Source organism: Diaphorina citri, unplaced genomic scaffold (assembly GCF_000475195.1).
Source record: "Diaphorina citri unplaced genomic scaffold, Diaci psyllid genome assembly version 1.1 scaffold590, whole genome shotgun sequence".
NCBI classification, from domain to species: domain Eukaryota; kingdom Metazoa; phylum Arthropoda; class Insecta; order Hemiptera; family Psyllidae; genus Diaphorina; species Diaphorina citri.
In genome coordinates, this window is record NW_007378024.1 from 119142 (window position 1) to 137354 (window position 18213).

The 18213-nt window shown below is 37.5% G+C and overlaps 1 protein-coding gene across 1 annotated transcript in view; it reads left to right on the top strand.

The window, feature by feature from the left end:
* The window catches only part of LOC103510362, a 33094-nt gene extending 21430 nt beyond the window's left edge, over positions 1-11664 (top strand). The window contains exons 6-10 of the mRNA XM_008475015.3: positions 4961-5040; positions 7457-7564; positions 8059-8232; positions 8594-9391; positions 11012-11664. Coding sequence (XP_008473237.2) covers positions 4961-5040; positions 7457-7564; positions 8059-8232; positions 8594-9220 — 989 coding nt within the window. The 3' untranslated portion in view covers positions 9221-9391; positions 11012-11664. The remainder of the gene's footprint in view (positions 1-4960; positions 5041-7456; positions 7565-8058; positions 8233-8593; positions 9392-11011) is intronic.
* Positions 11665-18213: the final 6549 nt, after the last annotated feature.

The window sequence follows — 18213 nt, forward strand, 5'->3', positions numbered from 1 at the left end:
CGCCTTAAACGAAAAAATGAGATGGTCCCTTGGATTCTCGTTTATCCAGGTTCGACTGTATTTTGTTATCTGTTTTTAATAATAGGTATGTTACCTATCACCTATCGTACCTATAGGTATATGTACATATCGTACCTATGTGATTTCGCGATCATGTTCGCGGATTTCGCGATTATGTTCGCGGATTTCGCGATTATGGTCGCGGATTTCGCGATTATGTTCGCGGATTTCGCGATTACGTTCGCGGATTTCGCGATTACGTTCGCGGATTTCGCGATTACGTTCGCGGATTTCGCGATTACGTTCGCGGATTTCGCGATTACGTTCGCGGATTTCGCGATTACGTTCGCGGATTTCGCGATTACGTTCGCGGATTTCGCGATTACGTTCGCGGATTTCGCGATTACGTTCGCGGATTTCGCGATTACGTTCGCGGATTTCGCGATTACGTTCGCGGATTTCGCGATTACGTTCGCGGATTTCGCGATTACGTTCGCGGATTTCGCGATTACGTTCGCGGATTTCGCGATTACGTTCGCGGATTTCGCGATTACGTTCGCGGATTTGGCGATTATGTTCGCGGATTTCGCAATTATGTTCGCGGATTTCGCCATTATGTTCGCGGATTTCGCGATTTTGTTCGCGGATTTCACGATTTTGTTCGCGGATTTCGCGATTATGTTCGCGGATTCTTAAACAGTTGGATGGAATAGCTCCTTCAGCAGAATTTTGTCACTAAAAAAAGGACCTCTTCGTAGTAGTTTAACACATCCTTAAGGGCTGTTTGCCCTTCCACCTATAGTTCATCCAGATCAATGTGACAGCAATGAGTCATCAACCCAAAATGAAGGAACCAATCAGATTGCAGGAAATCTTTACATATAACCCATCTTGCTGGTGGGGCTGCGGGCTGCCACGTCCCAAGTAATCCGGGTAGAACCCAGATAGAATCCGGGTAGAAAAAAGGTTAGGATCAGATTATCCGATCCTGAACCCGGATTCTATGCCGATTCTAAGTGGGTAGAAACCGGATAAATTTAATGTACCCCCCTAACCCACTTAGAATTCAGTTTCTACCCCCTTAGAATGCGGTTTCTGCCCAACTTAGAACCCTCTTTCTACCCACTTATAGTTCATCCAGATCAATCTGACAGCAATGAGTCATCAACCCAAAATGAAGGAACCAATCAGATTTCAGGAAATCCTTACATTGTTGCAATTGAGGTAAAGGTCTATTTTTGATAAACTCTCTCTTTTAAAATGCAGAGGTAGCTTTAAGTTCCAGGTTTGGATTCCAGAACAGGTAAGGTGGATATCGCCTTACCTGACTTTGTTTCACTGTCGGAGGAAGCACTGTGCAATATAACTCCCCTTTAGATTCTCTACCATTGCACATGTGACATGTTTGGCAACAATGCCTATTTTTTTGCTGTCACATTGATCTGGACACAATTTCTTCTCCTTGAACTATCCAAGTCTATTATTGTGGAGCACTACTATTCTATGATAGAGCGTTCTATCACTCATGTTCATAGGTAGACTGGTAAATTCTCACCATAGACCATAATAGCTATAGTAGGTACTCCATTCAAGCAACACCTATAGTTCATCCAGATCAATGTGACAGCAATGAGTCATCAACCCAAAATGAAGGAACCAATCAGATTGCAGGAAATCCTTACATTGTTGCAATTGAGGTAAAGGTCTATTTTTGATAAACTCTCTCTTTTAAAATGCAGAGGTAGCTCTAAGTTCAGAGGTTGGATTCCAGAACAGGTAAGGTAGATATCGCCTTACCTGACTTTGTTTCACTGTCCGAGGAAGCACTGTGCAATATACCTTCCCCTTTCTCTACCATTGCACATGTGACATGTTTGGCAACAATGCCCATTTTTTTGCTGCCACATTGAACTGGACACAGTATAGGATGACTTATTCTCAATCACCAAGCTAACTGCCCCTTCCTAAGACAATCCTGATTCTTTTCTACCCATGAATAGAATCTATTCTATTCTATTCTACTCACCCAAAATAGAAACTCTGGATAGAAATTCCTCGTAGAGTTTTCTCTTCCTAATAGTACTGCCCATAAGGATGCGCCGGTATGAGTCCCGATCCAGTCCCCACACCTATTCTATTCTATTCTATTCTATTCTACTCACCCAAAATAGAAACTCTGGATAGAAATTCCTCGTAGAGTTTTCTCTTCCTAATAGTACTGCCCATAAGGATGCGCCGGTATGAGTCCCGATCCAGTCCCCACACCTATTCTATTCTATTCTATTCTATTCTACTCACCCAAAATAGAAACTCTGGATAGAAATTTTTTTGAAAAATTTTTTTTTTTTTTTTTTTTTTTTTTTTTTAAACGAAGGGAAAACTTACCTTTAACCTTGAACCTTCGTTGCGTTTACTTTCGGGTGAACAATGGATTTTCAACAAGTGTTTCCCCTCTTTGGATTTTTTCCCCCTTTACAAAAAAGTTCCGAAAAATAAGTTTCTGAAAAAGATATTATCCTTGATCCTATTTCTTGGGGATTACTGATGACTTTAGAAAATTAGATCTATAAATTCAATTATTTTTCAAACTTCAATAAATAATTCAAGGATTACAAAATTTCGTTCAGTTTCGACCACCTGCCTCCCTCAAATTCCTTCAGTCCTCCTGATATTAACAATTCTACTAACAACGAACATTTTTTTCTCCTTTGATAAGGGCACTCTTTTTCACCATACTTTTTTCCTTTTTTCTTCACTTCCAAAGTTCAGTTATGTCCCCATGTTATCAAAACTTTTTTATTAATGTCTGAGACGATCCCATCTCTGTAAACCGAGAACAAAATATAGGAAAAAGGGAAAACTTTAAAAAAGGGTGTGGAATAAATACACAACATTTAGAGCTACTCGGAAAACATAATAGGAATTAGAAAAAAAATAATGGAATGTGAAAAGAACGTGAGGTAATATGGGCAAAAATCCTCCTGTCATTTTTGAAGGACTGAAAAAAGAAAAGATTTAGCTGGTTTTTAGGCACCCTGCCCCTTCAATTGAAAGTTTTTTCATCAGAATTGGTGGAGATGTCGTTTTTGCTGAATTGGTGGAGATGTCATATTTCCTGGATTCGTGGAGATATCATTTTTTTCTGAATTGGTGGAGATGTCATTTTTTCTGAAATGTTTCTTGGTTACTTCCATTGGCTTTAATTTTCACTCGGGGAAGGTCATGGTTCAATTGGATATTATCCATCAGATACGATTTTCCATCCTCTCCCCACTCCTTACTTGAAGCAATTCTTCAAACTTTGTCACTATTTCTTTACAATAAAAAAAAGTATTGTAGGAGGGACGAGGGATTTGTTACAGTTGTCATTGTCACAATAATGAAGATAATTGTTATTTAATTCATGTGTGATATCTTGCATTCAAATCACTTCTGTATGATCAATCGTAATCTAGATCACCAAGAATAAGGTTTGTTCCCAAAGAGTTTTCGACAGTATTTTTATTTTCTTACGTCAAGTATTAAATAATAAATTATATTTTCCGATTTTATTTTTTTCGTGACTATTTCGACTAGCTAAAATCCTATTTGTACTTTTAATTTAAAAAAAAGCGTAGTTTCTAGTGTTCCTTTTTCTTGCTTTAATTTTGGTTTTCCTCAGAGAATTCTTGATTTTTTTTAAAAAAATTCTTAGCAATAACCTTTAGAAAGTAGGTAACTCGATATTCAGTTCCTTTAAATTGTTTTAAAGAAAGAGATGTAAAAAATCAAATTCTTTTTACTTAACCAGATTAACCAGCTTTCTCATAACTTTAATGCCAACATTCTAAAATAGATCATATAAATATTGCAAGTGCTATTGGATTTCGTCACGGTGTCGAACTATTCAGGCAAAATGTAGGAATCTTGAAAAACTGAGCTTTCTAATTTAAAATTTGAGAAGATATCTACACCTCAGTAAATTTAAACTGTAAAAACTTCATACAGGGATCTTGAAATCCTCTCTGATGTGTCGATTTTGAACTAAAGTACCTAATAGATTTCGCCATTTTGCATTTAATAGTAATGTAACAGAAAGTAAAAATAATAATAATAATAATAATAATAATAATAAATAAAAGATCTGTAGAACAAAAGTAGGTAATGAAAAAATCAAACGCGAAGAATTATTGAGTGTTTGAGGTATCTACTGTTTACAATATCTACAAACAGCAGACCACGTGTCTAGGCTTAACGAATTTCTCACCACATTGTTAAGAAACCGGATAGCCAAAAATAGCCAAAACGGAAACACGCGGTTTGGTGTATTGGTTACGCTCCCGATTATTCCTAGTAGGTACCTTCCGGGCAGAAAATCCTGGTACATACCTATTAATTCCTAGAGAAAAGACGAACAAAAAACGAATAGAAATCATTGATCTCCTTTAATAAGGGACAAGGAATCTAAAATACTTCCTTCCTGTGGGATAAGGAAAGTTAAAAAGGTGCACATAGGCCTTGTTTATCCTACCCGAATAGGACTGAAAAGTCTCTTTTTAAAACTGGCATCAGCAGTACACAAGTGGTGAACCAATTTATTAATTAGGTAACCTAATTTCAAAATGACCGAAGTAGGTACCTACATAAAAAGTTTCGAGTATCCAAGATAGCTCGATTACAATAAAATGAATTTAAGTCTAGAAATCCATGCCAATTGTTAGAACACGAATTAACAAAATACCTACATATTATGTGAAAATCCTTGCGAAATGTATGTGCTGAATTTTCGAGTTACCAATACCTATAAATTATAAATATTATACATATTACTTATATGTACTCGTACCTATTATACAACCTAACTTAACTTTATCCACCTGTTGACATTATAACTTTATAAATAACTCTTTATAAAGAATATATATTGAATTGAACTCTAGTGATAAGTTTCTATCCAGTTTTCCAACTGCCCTTTTTTACAGTTTAGCTTTTTCAGATTACGTGCCAAGTTGTAGAATGGCGTTCTTTTTTCAACGGAAACGGAGCAGCTTAATCTTCCAAGTAAGTAAACAGATGGATTTAAATTTAGTTGGATAGGTATAAGGTTAGTTCAAAGTGCTTTATTTAGACTGAACATCAAGAAGTTCCTTTATGCTAAGGCCAGCCATTCACCGTCAGGTAGATCTGACGACAGGTTCACCTGATTAGGTCAACCTGATAGTGAGTGTGCTCATCAGCTATCAGATAGACCTGACAGACGAACCTTTTCAGACAGGTACGGCTGTTTAGCATAAAATAGAATAGATATGAATTTAATGTTTCTTTGTGTAGTGTCTTAAGGTTTAAGGCTTCAGTTTTTTTTTTTTTCACCAAAATTGATGCATGTGTCTTACTCACCAAAATTGGTGAATGTCAATTATTCACCAAAAATTGGTGGAGGTGCCTTGCTTACCAAAATTGGTGGATGTACCTTATTCACCAAAATTAGTGCTGTTCGCTTTCAAAATTTTAGACCCAAGTTTTGTCTTTGTTTCTTCAAAAGGTGCAACTTGAATCGGAAAAGATGAAAAGTGAATTATTGTAAAATTGCGGTAGTTACCTACATGGTAATCTCATGAGTGCAATATCATGTCAGTATGTCAAGCCCATCATTATGCGAGTATTCTCATAATGTCACAATATCATAATTAATAGGTACTTACATTATTTACTAGGTAGGTACACTATAGGTATTTAGGTACTTACTATGTTGGTTCTACATGGTTACGCAGGTCGCGTGAATTCAGATTCTTGGAATATGAGGAATGACAATGCGTAGGGCTAGGTCTTCAGTGTTTTACTTTCCTTATCCTATAGGAAGGAAAGTAATGTAATTCGTCCTTTCTTCTGACACTTGTATAGCTACTTCTAAATCTTCAGGCAATCTAAGAAACCCTTATTTTTTCTTAGACACCCTTATTTCTCCCAAATCCCCCTCAAACACCTCTGTACCACCCTGTATAACATACATTGTGACTAATAATCCAAATTACTTGATTACATGGCGATTCTAATAAGTGTCGTTAACTCCCAATAACATAAGACTATGTTTGTATTTTTTCATAGGTAGGGTTTAACATATTATCCCGCTTATAAGTATGTAAAATGAAGGAAGAGAGAGTGGAAAGTACGTGCTCATGTCCATTTCTTCTTCTCCACATGGACCTCATGTTCATAATTATGTGACCGTCTCCCAGTGGGATAGGAAGATTGAAGATGTTTATTTTAGTTTGACCAATTAGGACACGTAATCCTATTACATAGCCATTGCTACCCTACCCAGACAGCACATCCTATGGAAATGTGTGTAATACATGTGGTATTATACCATACTAATACGTATGTTTAAAAATTAGTTATATTACACATGTATTATTCCATGTCAAATGTATTAGCAGACTATTAAAAATGTAAATTTATATATAGACTTTTTATATAAGGGTTTAATACACATGGAAGTATGTATATTTAGCCAAATATGTATATTTAGCTTGGAAGATCCTATTACATAGTCAGCCTAGTGCAGTGCAATAGTTCTAAAATAAAATGGACGCGGCACACAAGGGATCAAGAAGAGACCGCCTTAACATAATAGTCAGTAAGGTCAGCTCCCATGGCGTAGTGGTTACTGCGCTCGCCTTGCACGCGGGAGACCCGGGTTCGATTCCCGGCGGGGTCAAGAAATTTGTATCATCCAAACGATTGATTCCGTGACTGGCTGTTGCGGGGCCCACTCAGCCTCGTGAGGAAAATGAGTAGCTATGACATATAAATGCGCATAGTAGGTAAACATTGAATTTTAGGATTATTGAGATATTGGGAAAAAATACTACAATGCTGCAGTGAGCACCAAAGTTGTGACATAATACACAAAGAAACTGCATTTACATAATAGTCAGCAAGTCAGCGTAGTTAGCTTGAAAGGTAGCGCGAATTCCTTGTAAGTGCTACCGCCACGCCCGTCGGTTAGATTCCCGCTCGGAGCGAAATTTGTCCTAAACATAATTAGGTACCTATAAGGTTTGTTCTCAGAACGGTTAGTTTTCTCTTGGTATCGATAGATAATGAGAATAACTTATAATCAAACAGTCAAATACAGATACCTATAGGTAATAGGTACTGATTAAACAATTGTGACATCACAGCTACACAGAAAATAATTTATTTAAAGATAGTTATATTCTTCATAGAAAATTAGCAATAACGGATACTGCCATCTGAAGAAGACACCATGTAGGTACCTGCATGCTACCAATAAGGTACCTATATGTCAGGTAGTACTAACCTACATTTATATGATTCATATAACCTAGGTACAAGGTACACCTATACAATTATTTTCTTTATTTATCTATTTACTTACCCACTGTAAATAATGCGACAATGTCTGAGTCATAAGTTCTATTACTTTAACATCGGTTTCCTTTTTCCATTACAGATTGTTATAACTTTGTTCTGCGTAAAGTTGGGATCGTCATGGCCTTATGCTGGATATGAACAGCCAAGTTATGACAGCTATGCTCCTCATTACGACCATGAACAATATGTAAGTACAAGGTCCTTGGTTTGAAGACCGCTCCCACTTGCTGTTCGGTGAAAAATCGTGTCGTATGTGGTGGGAATAGTCTCCTTTAAGTTGCATTACCTACAATCTCTGTGACACTCATTTATATTGCATTGCCATTGTCTACAGGACATTCGGGAAATAATCATATGAAACGCACGATATCGACATGCGAGAATTGGCCTTTAGCCTTTAGAAGGAGAAAAATATTTTAAAGTCGATCTTAATGCCAAACATGGTCGACCGGCCGTCGATCGACGAGGTGAATCTATGTTCCAATCTCAGTGGTGCAATGGTTCCAGCGTTGGACATTGGATCTGAAGGTTGGTGGTTCGAGTCCAAGTGTCCAAATCAAAAATCATAAAATTTATCTAGGGTGTACCTCATAATTAGGGAATGATATTTGTGACAAGCATTTAAGTATGCTAAACACAATTAAAATTCCTAACTTTCTTCTATCCCGTTTCTATTTGCAGGCATACCCCAAGTACCAATTCGAGTACGGAGTACATGATCCTCACACAGGAGATATCAAGAAACAATATGAGGAACGAGATGGGGATAAAGTTCGTGGATATTACAGTTTGGTGGAACCAGATGGCTCTATTAGAATAGTCGAGTACACAGCCGACGACAAGAACGGATTCCAAGTAAGACATTTAGCCAGTTTTCGTTCTTTTTTTATTAAAGGAGAGCGAATTCAAAGGTAACACGTTTAGCCATGTGGTTTATTGACGGTCATGAGATTTTTCACACTGAGACTTTATCGTGAAATGCATTCTGCTGTTCTGGTTTAGTTCACCTGCAAAAATGGTCCGTTAACTTATCTAGTGTTGACGCAATAAAGACGTAAAAAGAAAAATTGTCTTTGAGATGGGATCTTTGAAACTGTGTTAACTCTCAAGTGAAAAACAATGGTGACTGCTCTTAGAGCACTATGCACCAGCGCATTACTTTATTTGGTGACGTTTATTATGTCTATTTTATCAAATTTTTCCTTCTCATTTTCAGGCGATCGTGAGAAAGATTGGACAAAGTGCACACCCACAGCCTCATCCCCAACCTCACCCTCCTCCACCTCCCCCTCCAGTACACCAACCCATCCAACCTATCCACCCACACTATGCCCCACACCATCATTATGAAGAACCCTATAAACCAGACTACTATGAACCTAAGCAAGAATATTACGAACCCAAACAGGATTACTATGAACCCAAACCCATCCCTTACAGTCAACACCCACCCTTCCCTCAGTACAACAGTTTGAACAACTACTACGACGATCCAGCATTCAACTTCCCAACCAGTGTGGAAAACATCCCATCCATTCCTCTCTACTCTTCCTATGAGCAACAACAGCCCCATCTGGATGAAGACTATGGCAATGGATTCCGTGACTATAACAACTACTACGAGAAGAGATCCACCAATGATCAACAGAACAGCAAGAAGATCGCCAAGTCTCCCGTCACTGCTACCAAATCACCCACTGTCCAACCTGCCAACACACCAGAAACAAATTCCCAATCAAACCTCCTGAGCAAGATGCTGCAACATCAGAGACATTTGCAACTGCAACAACTACATCATGATCAAAACAATGTGCTACTCCCAGCGTCAACACAAGCTCTGTGAAAAATCACCACAGCCTGAAATCAATGACGTCCATTTAGATTTAAGTTTTTTCATTATCATCTTTCTCCAAAAACCTTTCATTGACTGCAAATTCAAAGTTCAAATCACCTACAGTTAGAATTTAGGACTCTGTTATCAAAGTGGGCCACAGCATTGACTCTTGATTCGTAGGTCAAATTTGGTAAGAGTGGATTTTTCTAACGAAATGTCTGCTACACAACCCCCAGTCCGGAAAAAATCAATTTTCACCAAAATTGAAATTCTCCTAATTACCTATTGGTTGCACTTTCCTGAAGCACCGAAAGGAGTTCTATCCCTCACGAGGCTTAGTACACGTTGAAATAGTGTAGATAAATACGTACATACTAGTAGATAAATACGTACATACTTGTAGATAAATACGTACATACTTGTGGATAAATACGTACACACTTGTAGATTATACTAATCATGCACGAGGGTTGGTCAAATATATTTCCTAGATAAGTAACAGGATGTGTCATTGGTATGTTCACAGGTAGGTACCTACTCTTTTTATAGGAGGGTAGGTATTAGGTACATAATTATAGTCAGTAGATATAAACACTAGTATTTTATTAGAGGGTTAGTAGGGTAGTAAAACTATAATTAGTGAGCAAGCACTTTTTTCCTTGTAGAGTTTTGATAGAGGGAACTGTAACTGCTAAGGTCTTATCGTCCCGAAAGCGAAAAGAGAAGGAAGACAGGATAAGAGAAACCCAGCCGTTCCGAGAACGATCCTTATCTGAGGATAAAATCCGACCTGGCGGTAAGCAAGCATTCAGTAAAATTACTTTCGTTGTTTCACACGGGATAGGTACAAAATGATCCACCCTTAGCTCTATTTTCACGTCTGGGAAGAATTACTTAAACCATCATAGTTAAGCAAATTAATCTCGAGATAAACTCTAGTCATTTTACGGGTTTACCTCCTACCTCCTTTTGATTCAGCTCTTTTTTACTTTCCTAAATCAAACGCGAAGAATTATTGAGTGTTTGAGGTATCTACTGTTTACAATATCTACAAACAGCAGACCACGTGTCTAGGCTTAACGAATTTCTCACCACATTGTTAAGAAACCGGATAGCCAAAAATAGCCAAAACGGAAACACGCGGTTTGGTGTATTGGTTACGCTCCCGATTATTCCTAGTAGGTACCTTCCGGGCAGAAAATCCTGGTACATACCTATTAATTCCTAGAGAAAAGACGAACAAAAAACGAATAGAAATCATTGATCTCCTTTAATAAGGGACAAGGAATCTAAAATACTTCCTTCCTGTGGGATAAGGAAAGTTAAAAAGGTGCACATAGGCCTTGTTTATCCTACCCGAATAGGACTGAAAAGTCTCTTTTTAAAACTGGCATCAGCAGTACACAAGTGGTGAACCAATTTATTAATTAGGTAACCTAATTTCAAAATGACCGAAGTAGGTACCTACCTTAGACACCCTTATTTCTTCCAAATCCCTCTCAAACACCTCTGTACCACCCTGTATAACATACATTGTGACTAATAATCCGAATTACTTGATTACATGGCGATTCTAATAAGTGTCGTTAACTCCCAATAACATAAGACTATGTTTGTATTTTTTTCATAAGTAGGGTTTAACATATTATCCCGCTTATAAGTATGTAAAATGAAGGAAGAGAGAGTGGAAAATACGTGCTCATGTCCACTTCTTCTTCTCCACATGGACCTCATGTTCACAATTATGTGACCGTCTCCCAGTGGGATAGGAAGATTGAAGATGTTTATTTTAGTTTGGAGTTCAAATTTGGTAAGAGTGGATTTTTCTAACGAAATTTCTGCTACACAACCCCCAGTCCGGAAAAAATCAATTTTCACCAAAATTCTCCTAATTACCTATTGGTTGCACTTTCCTGAAGCACCGAAAGGAGTTCTATCCCTCACGAGGCTTTACACGTTGAAATAGCCAGCAGCACCCGATATCCTGGACCGTCACCCCTCCAGATGTGAAGTTGCTTAACTCCAGTGATCCATGGGCAACTAGATCTTTTTTTAAAGCCACTTAGGTACCCGTCTAATATTGTAGGTAGGTACCTACCTAAGTAGTCTAACGTCATATAAGTAAGTCTGTGAGTGCCCACTTCCCTATTTTTGCATTATTTTTTAGGAAAACTTAAGAAGAACCTATTTTGATATGTAGGTACAATGTACATAATAAACTCAAGAAGTTCTTATTTATTTCATAATAATTTATAAAATACTTTTGCTCAGTCTAACGAAATAAGTGCATAAGGTTATAGTGTTCTTAAAGTTATTCGACAGTAATTTGAGATTTTGCTCCTCCCAATAAAATCATTACGATAACCTTCTGCGTATCAGCAGAAACCGAAACTGGTTTTCGTTATGGTTATCGTTTATCGTACTTCGGTAAGAAACGGGAGAGTTTTAGCAACACAAAAGTTATCGTAGGTTATACGTTATACCTAACTTAATTTTGCTAAAACTGTCCAATGATAAGAATTTTCCCTGTAGGCATAGATGTTTTTGACACCCATGAGTTATAAGAATTACACATCACAGAGATAGAAATTACACCTTCATTTTGGAATGAGTCCTGGGCATAAGTGACTGTAAAGTTAAAAGGGGGATACGTATAGGTAGGGCATAAGTGACTATAAAGAGGGGGATAGCTAGGTTGTTTTTTTTTTTTTTAAATTAAATAAAGAGAACAAAAAACGTTCTTCATCCACTCGAGAAAGATTAGTGATATCCTTGTTCTTTATTGTCGTCACTTTTATCATTTATCAGCAACGAACTAAAACAACTTTTATGTTCACCAGAAGAAAATTAGACAAGAACTGGGCTGTAAAACAATTATTACCTGCTTATTTCATAAATATTAAGTTCAATAATTTTCAAACAATAAAATAATGCAATTGCTTTTACGATTACATTCAAAGTAATGTTCACAACAGAAGAAAATTAGACAAGAACTGGGCTGTAAAACAATTATTATTACCTGAAACAATTATTATTACCTGCTTATTTCATAAATATTAAGTTCAATAATTTTCAAACAATAAAATAATGCAATTGCTTTTACGATTACATTCAAAGTGGATTTTATTCTGTCATAATATTCTGTCGAGTAGTTGGTACCTATTATCTTCAGGAGGTATCTAAAATACTCATTTAGGTAGGTAGGTATTAAGTACTTGTTTTAAAGTTGAGCAGGAATACAGGGTGTAAATCTCGTAGAAACGTAGGGACTCTTGAGGTTTCTGTAATTTTTGGGTTTGAGGTAGGTTATTGCGTTGGTCTACCGATAACTAGGCTTGCCAAACGTCCCGAATTGGCCGGGACAGTCCTGAATTTCAGGGGGTGTCCCGGCGTCCCGTTCAGTTTTTCATTTTATAGGTAGGTAGGTATTAAGTACTTGTTTTGAAGTTGAGCAGGAATACAGGGTGTAACTGTAAATCTCGTAGAAACGTAGGGACTCTTGAGGTTTCTGTAATTTTTGGGTTTGAGGTAGGTTATTACGTTGGTCTACCGATAACCCATCTTGCTGGTGGGGCTGCCACGTCCCAAGTAATCCGGGTAGAACCCAGATAGAATCCGGGTAGAAAAGAGGTTAGGATCAGATTATCCGATCCTGAACCCGGATTCTATGCCGATTCTAAGTGGGTAGAAACCGGATAAATTTAATGTACCCCCCTAACCCACTTAGAATTCAGTTTCTACCCCCTTAGAATGCGGTTTCTGCCCAACTTAGAACCCTCTTTCTACCCACTTATAGTTCATCCAGATCAATCTGACAGCAATGAGTCATCAACCCAAAATGAAGGAACCAATCAGATTTCAGGAAATCCTTACATTGTTGCAATTGAGGTAAAGGTCTATTTTTGATAAACTCTCTCTTTTAAAATGCAGAGGTAGCTCAAGTTCAGAGTTTGGATTCCAGAACAGGTAAGGTGGATATCGCCTTACCTGACTTTGTTTCACTGTCGGAGGAAGCACTGTGCAATATACCTTTCCCCTTTAGATTCTCTACCATTGCACATGTGACATGTTTGGCAACAATGCCTATTTTTTTGCTGTCACATTGATCTGGACACACTATAGGATCCGTTTTTTTTTTTCTGATCATAGTGTGGACCATGCTTTAGAGTCCTTAGACGATTATTACGGGTCCCAAGGAAATGTCCTTACACATTTGATATAGCTTCTACGTGCATCCCTAACGTGGCTGAAAATTTAACCCTGTAAACTCGAACCCTTAAGCTATGTCGACACATAGTCGACGGCCGTCGATCGATGACTCAAACCGTCCACACTGCCGTAGCGTCGATTATGTGTGGTTACAGCTTTATTAGAGCTCTATTAATCTAATCTAAATGTAAATCATGATTTATTTGTGGTGAAGCTGAGAGCTTCTTCACAATTTTTGTGGATATCACAGCATTACTAAGAGCCTCCTGTACTATTTATATCTATAATTTTTCTTTTTACTCAGGTAATGCCGCCACTGGTCGCTACTCGATTAAAGTAGAGCTCTATTATTATGTGGTGAAATTATCAAATAAATACGAATAAAATTCCATACCTCGGCTAGGATTGATCCCTGTTTACCAGACGAGCGGTTCGACCACAATACCACGGAGGCACTTTACCAAATACGTCCCAATTTCCTTTCATCTCAGCCTGGCCATCCGCCACTTTTCAAGGATCGTCTAAAAGCGTGACCTGAGGAATCTGCCTCCATTGGTCCTCATCCACCCCCGTGGCATATTGTCATAATTGTGACAGACCCAGCAAATATGTTCTTGGATTCATGCTTGAGTAAGCCCGGATAATTATACTGTTAACCTTACCAATTAAACAATGTACTCTCTGCAGATTCAGAGGTCTCCGTGAAAAATCTGTTGAAGAAATCTTTCATATTTCATTGTCAACCTTGCAAGAAGCATTAAGATAATTGTGCGGTTTACTAAATTAAATTGTATTTTATTGCTGTGAAATAAGTTTTTTTTTTTTTTTTTTTTTTTTTTTTTAAACGAAGGGAAAACTTACCTTTAACCTTGAACCTTCGTTGCGTTTACTTTCGGGTGAACAATGGATTTTCAACAAGTGTTTCCCCTCTTTGGATTTTTTCCCCCTTTACAAAAAAGTTCCGAAAAATAAGTTTCTGAAAAAGATATTATCCTTGATCCTATTTCTTGGGGATTACTGATGACTTTAGAAAATTAGATCTATAAATTCAATTATTTTTCAAACTTTCAATAAATAATTTAAGGATTACAAAGTTTCGTTCAGTTTCGACCACCTGCCTCCGATATCGCCTTACCTGACTTTGTTTCACTGTCGGAGGAAGCACTGTGCAATATACCTTTCCCCTTTAGATTCTCTACCATTGCACATGTGACATGTTTGGCAACAATGCCTATTTTTTTGCTGTCACATTGATCTGGACACACTATAGGATCCGTTTTTTTTTTTCTGATCATAGTGTGGACCATGCTTTAGAGTCCTTAGACGATTATTACGGGTCCCAAGGAAATGTCCTTACACATTTGATATAGCTTCTACGTGCATCCCTAACGTGGCTGAAAATTTAACCCTGTAAACTCGAACCCTTAAGCTATGTCGACACATAGTCGACGGCCGTCGATCGATGACTCAAACCGTCCACACTGCCGTAGCGTCGATTATGTGTGGTTACAGCTTTATTAGAGCTCTATTAATCTAATCTAAATGTAAATCATGATTTATTTGTGGTGAAGCTGAGAGCTTCTTCACAATTTTTGTGGATATCACAGCATTACTAAGAGCCTCCTGTACTATTTATATCTATAATTTTTCTTTTTACTCAGGTAATGCCGCCACTGGTCGCTACTCGATTAAAGTAGAGCTCTATTATTATGTGGTGAAATTATCAAATAAATACGAATAAAATTCCATACCTCGGCTAGGATTGATCCCTGTTTACCAGACGAGCGGTTCGACCACAATACCACGGAGGCACTTTACCAAATACGTCCCAATTTCCTTTCATCTCAGCCTGGCCATCCGCCACTTTTCAAGGATCGTCTAAAAGCGTGACCTGAGGAATCTGCCTCCATTGGTCCTCATCCACCCCCGTGGCATATTGTCATAATTGTGACAGACCCAGCAAATATGTTCTTGGATTCATGCTTGAGTAAGCCCGGATAATTATACTGTTAACCTTACCAATTAAACAATGTACTCTCTGCAGATTCAGAGGTCTCCGTGAAAAATCTGTTGAAGAAATCTTTCATATTTCATTGTCAACCTTGCAAGAAGCATTAAGATAATTGTGCGGTTTACTAAATTAAATTGTATTTTATTGCTGTGAAATAAGTTTTTTTTTTTTTTTTTTTTTTTTTTTTTAAACGAAGGCTTCAGTGTTTGACATTATGGTCGTACAAAAACAGCACTGTAAAAAGCTGTGTCCACACATTGTCGACGCCGTCGATCGATGTCGACTGAAACCTTACACTGCCTGAACAACTTCACCTCTATGTTGTTGACAGAGTCGACTATAAGTGGTCACAGCTTAAAAATCAGCCTGTTTTATTTTTAGACAGCCAAAAGTTTGAAGTTTATAAGAACAGTGTGAAACCAAACGCCCAAAATCGATTTTTAGCCCGTCCTTCCTTTATTATTACGATAGTAATAAAAAAAGGTATAGCGGACGGGCTATTGTATTCGCTTCGGTGTCTGTCAGTCGGTCTGTCCCCATAGAAGGACTTATCCAAACCTAGTCGACCTATATATCAAATTAAAGGTCTTTTTACCAGGAACACGAAAATGGTGGTGCAAATTTTGTCCAGAGAACCATAAAGCCAAAAAAACTGGTTTTTGGGGAATTTTTTTTTCACATTTTCTCACACAAATGAGATCTGATCTTGAAATTTGTCGCGACGACCTATGAACTCAAAGCGAGAAAGTTTTAGATAACACTTCAGTCGTTAATTTGAAGAAATTAGATAGGTACATAGGTACTGATTTTCTTTAATCACGATCGAATAAACTACGGGCTAAAAAATTCCCGGAGGGACGGGCCCAGCTTGTTTGCTTAGTACCTAATAGGTACATTGCCGACCTAGTTAGCTTGGAGGGTAGTGCGTCTGCATTGTAAATGCTAGGTCGCGGGTTCGATTCCCACCCGGAGAGTATTTTATCCCAAAAAGATAAGATTCGTTCTCGGAACGGCTGGCCCTCTCCTATCCTGTCTTCCTTCTTCCTTCGCTTTCGGGACGATAAGGTCTTAGCAGTTAAAGTTCCCTCTATCAACCTCTTGGAAAAAAAAACCTAATACATAATTATCTACTATCCGGATTATCTATTCTATTGATAGGTACATTGTATACGGATCTATGTACCTACACATAACTATATCTAGCTGGATCCTTGATTTTTTTCTTCATTTATTATTGTCCTATATCATTTTGTAAACAAAGCCTTGTAAATTACAGGAAAAAATATAGAAAGAAAGGAAACTACACGTAGGTACCTAATACACCTACCTATAATATTGCATATACACAATGGCTACGCGATGATCTCTTTACCTATATCGAATTTATGTTAACCTTGTAAGAAAATTGTACCTACCATCAAGAACCAAGTCCAAACATAATTTTTATAAGGTAATCTATACCTATAAAGACGTATACCTAGGTACCTATACCTATAAAATAGGTACGTATACCGATAAATAGGGTAATAAATGAGGGAAACCTTCAAACCTTTCACCATTTGTTAGACCCAATTGGGTTTGTAGAATGTTGAACACCATTGAGCTGTATTTAAGTGGTACCAATAATACATGATTTTGGTTCTGATTAGTCCCAACGTATGTGTAAGAATTGGATTTAATCAGGAGAAATTAGCCTCCTAAATGGTGCGTAAACAAATAAAACATAAGCTAGATAGTAAAACAGAGGGACCTAGTTATAGATTACAGATAAGGAGAGATAAATACGTACATACTTGTAGATAAATACGTACACCAGGAGAAATTAGCCTCCTAAATGGTGCGTAAACAAATAAAACGTAAGCTAGATAGTAAAACAGAGGGACCTAGTTATAGATTACAGATAAGGAGAGATAAATACGTACATACTTGTAGATAAATACGTACATTTGGAATGAAAAGATCTTCAAATATCTACATTTGTGTACAATAAAATAATTAAAGTATCATTTATTTTTTCAGTAATATGAAAGTAAGCTCGTATTCTTTATCTTAGCTAGACACCCAATAGGTATACAGTCAGATCGCCCGTAGAGAGGATTTTTTTCTTTTTTCCCGCCGAGATTCGAACCCGGGACCTTCACATGCAAGCCTTTTCCCTTTCCTTGGTGCTTGATCTGGCAACACTGCTTGTTTTAGTCCGAAGGGAATTTTTACCGGCGAGAGAAAAGAAAAAGGGGAATAAAAGGCACGTTAACGTTTACAAAACCCAAGAGAAGTCAACTGTTTTTTAAAAAAAATCTTCTTCTTGTTACGCCATCTCCAAATGAAGGTTGGCGATCAATCTGGCAGTTTCTTCTCTTGATCTCAATTTTCTGAATTTCTTGGTCTCCCAGCAGATCTCTTTCCTTGTATTTTTCCTTGAATGATGAGCTGCAAGATATATCATATTTCACTCCGTAAAATCTATAATGCGATCGAAATATAAGTAGGATATAATTATCTGTCAGATCTGGAAATCAAACCTAGGAACCCTAGACCTAGACCCCAGAGTTGAATAAAAGCAATGTAAGCATTAAAAAAAAAAAAAAAAATCGATGGATTTAGGCTTTCGTTGCATCCTGTATATGGGCAATGGGATTTTTTAATTCAAGAGGGTTTTTTTCTCATTGAAATAGTGGGATTTTTTTCACTGCCTTATCGAAAAAACACCGAAAAAAAAAACTGGCATGAAGTCGCATCTCCAAATCCAAATTTTAAAAACTTTGGATTCAGGTGGATTGTG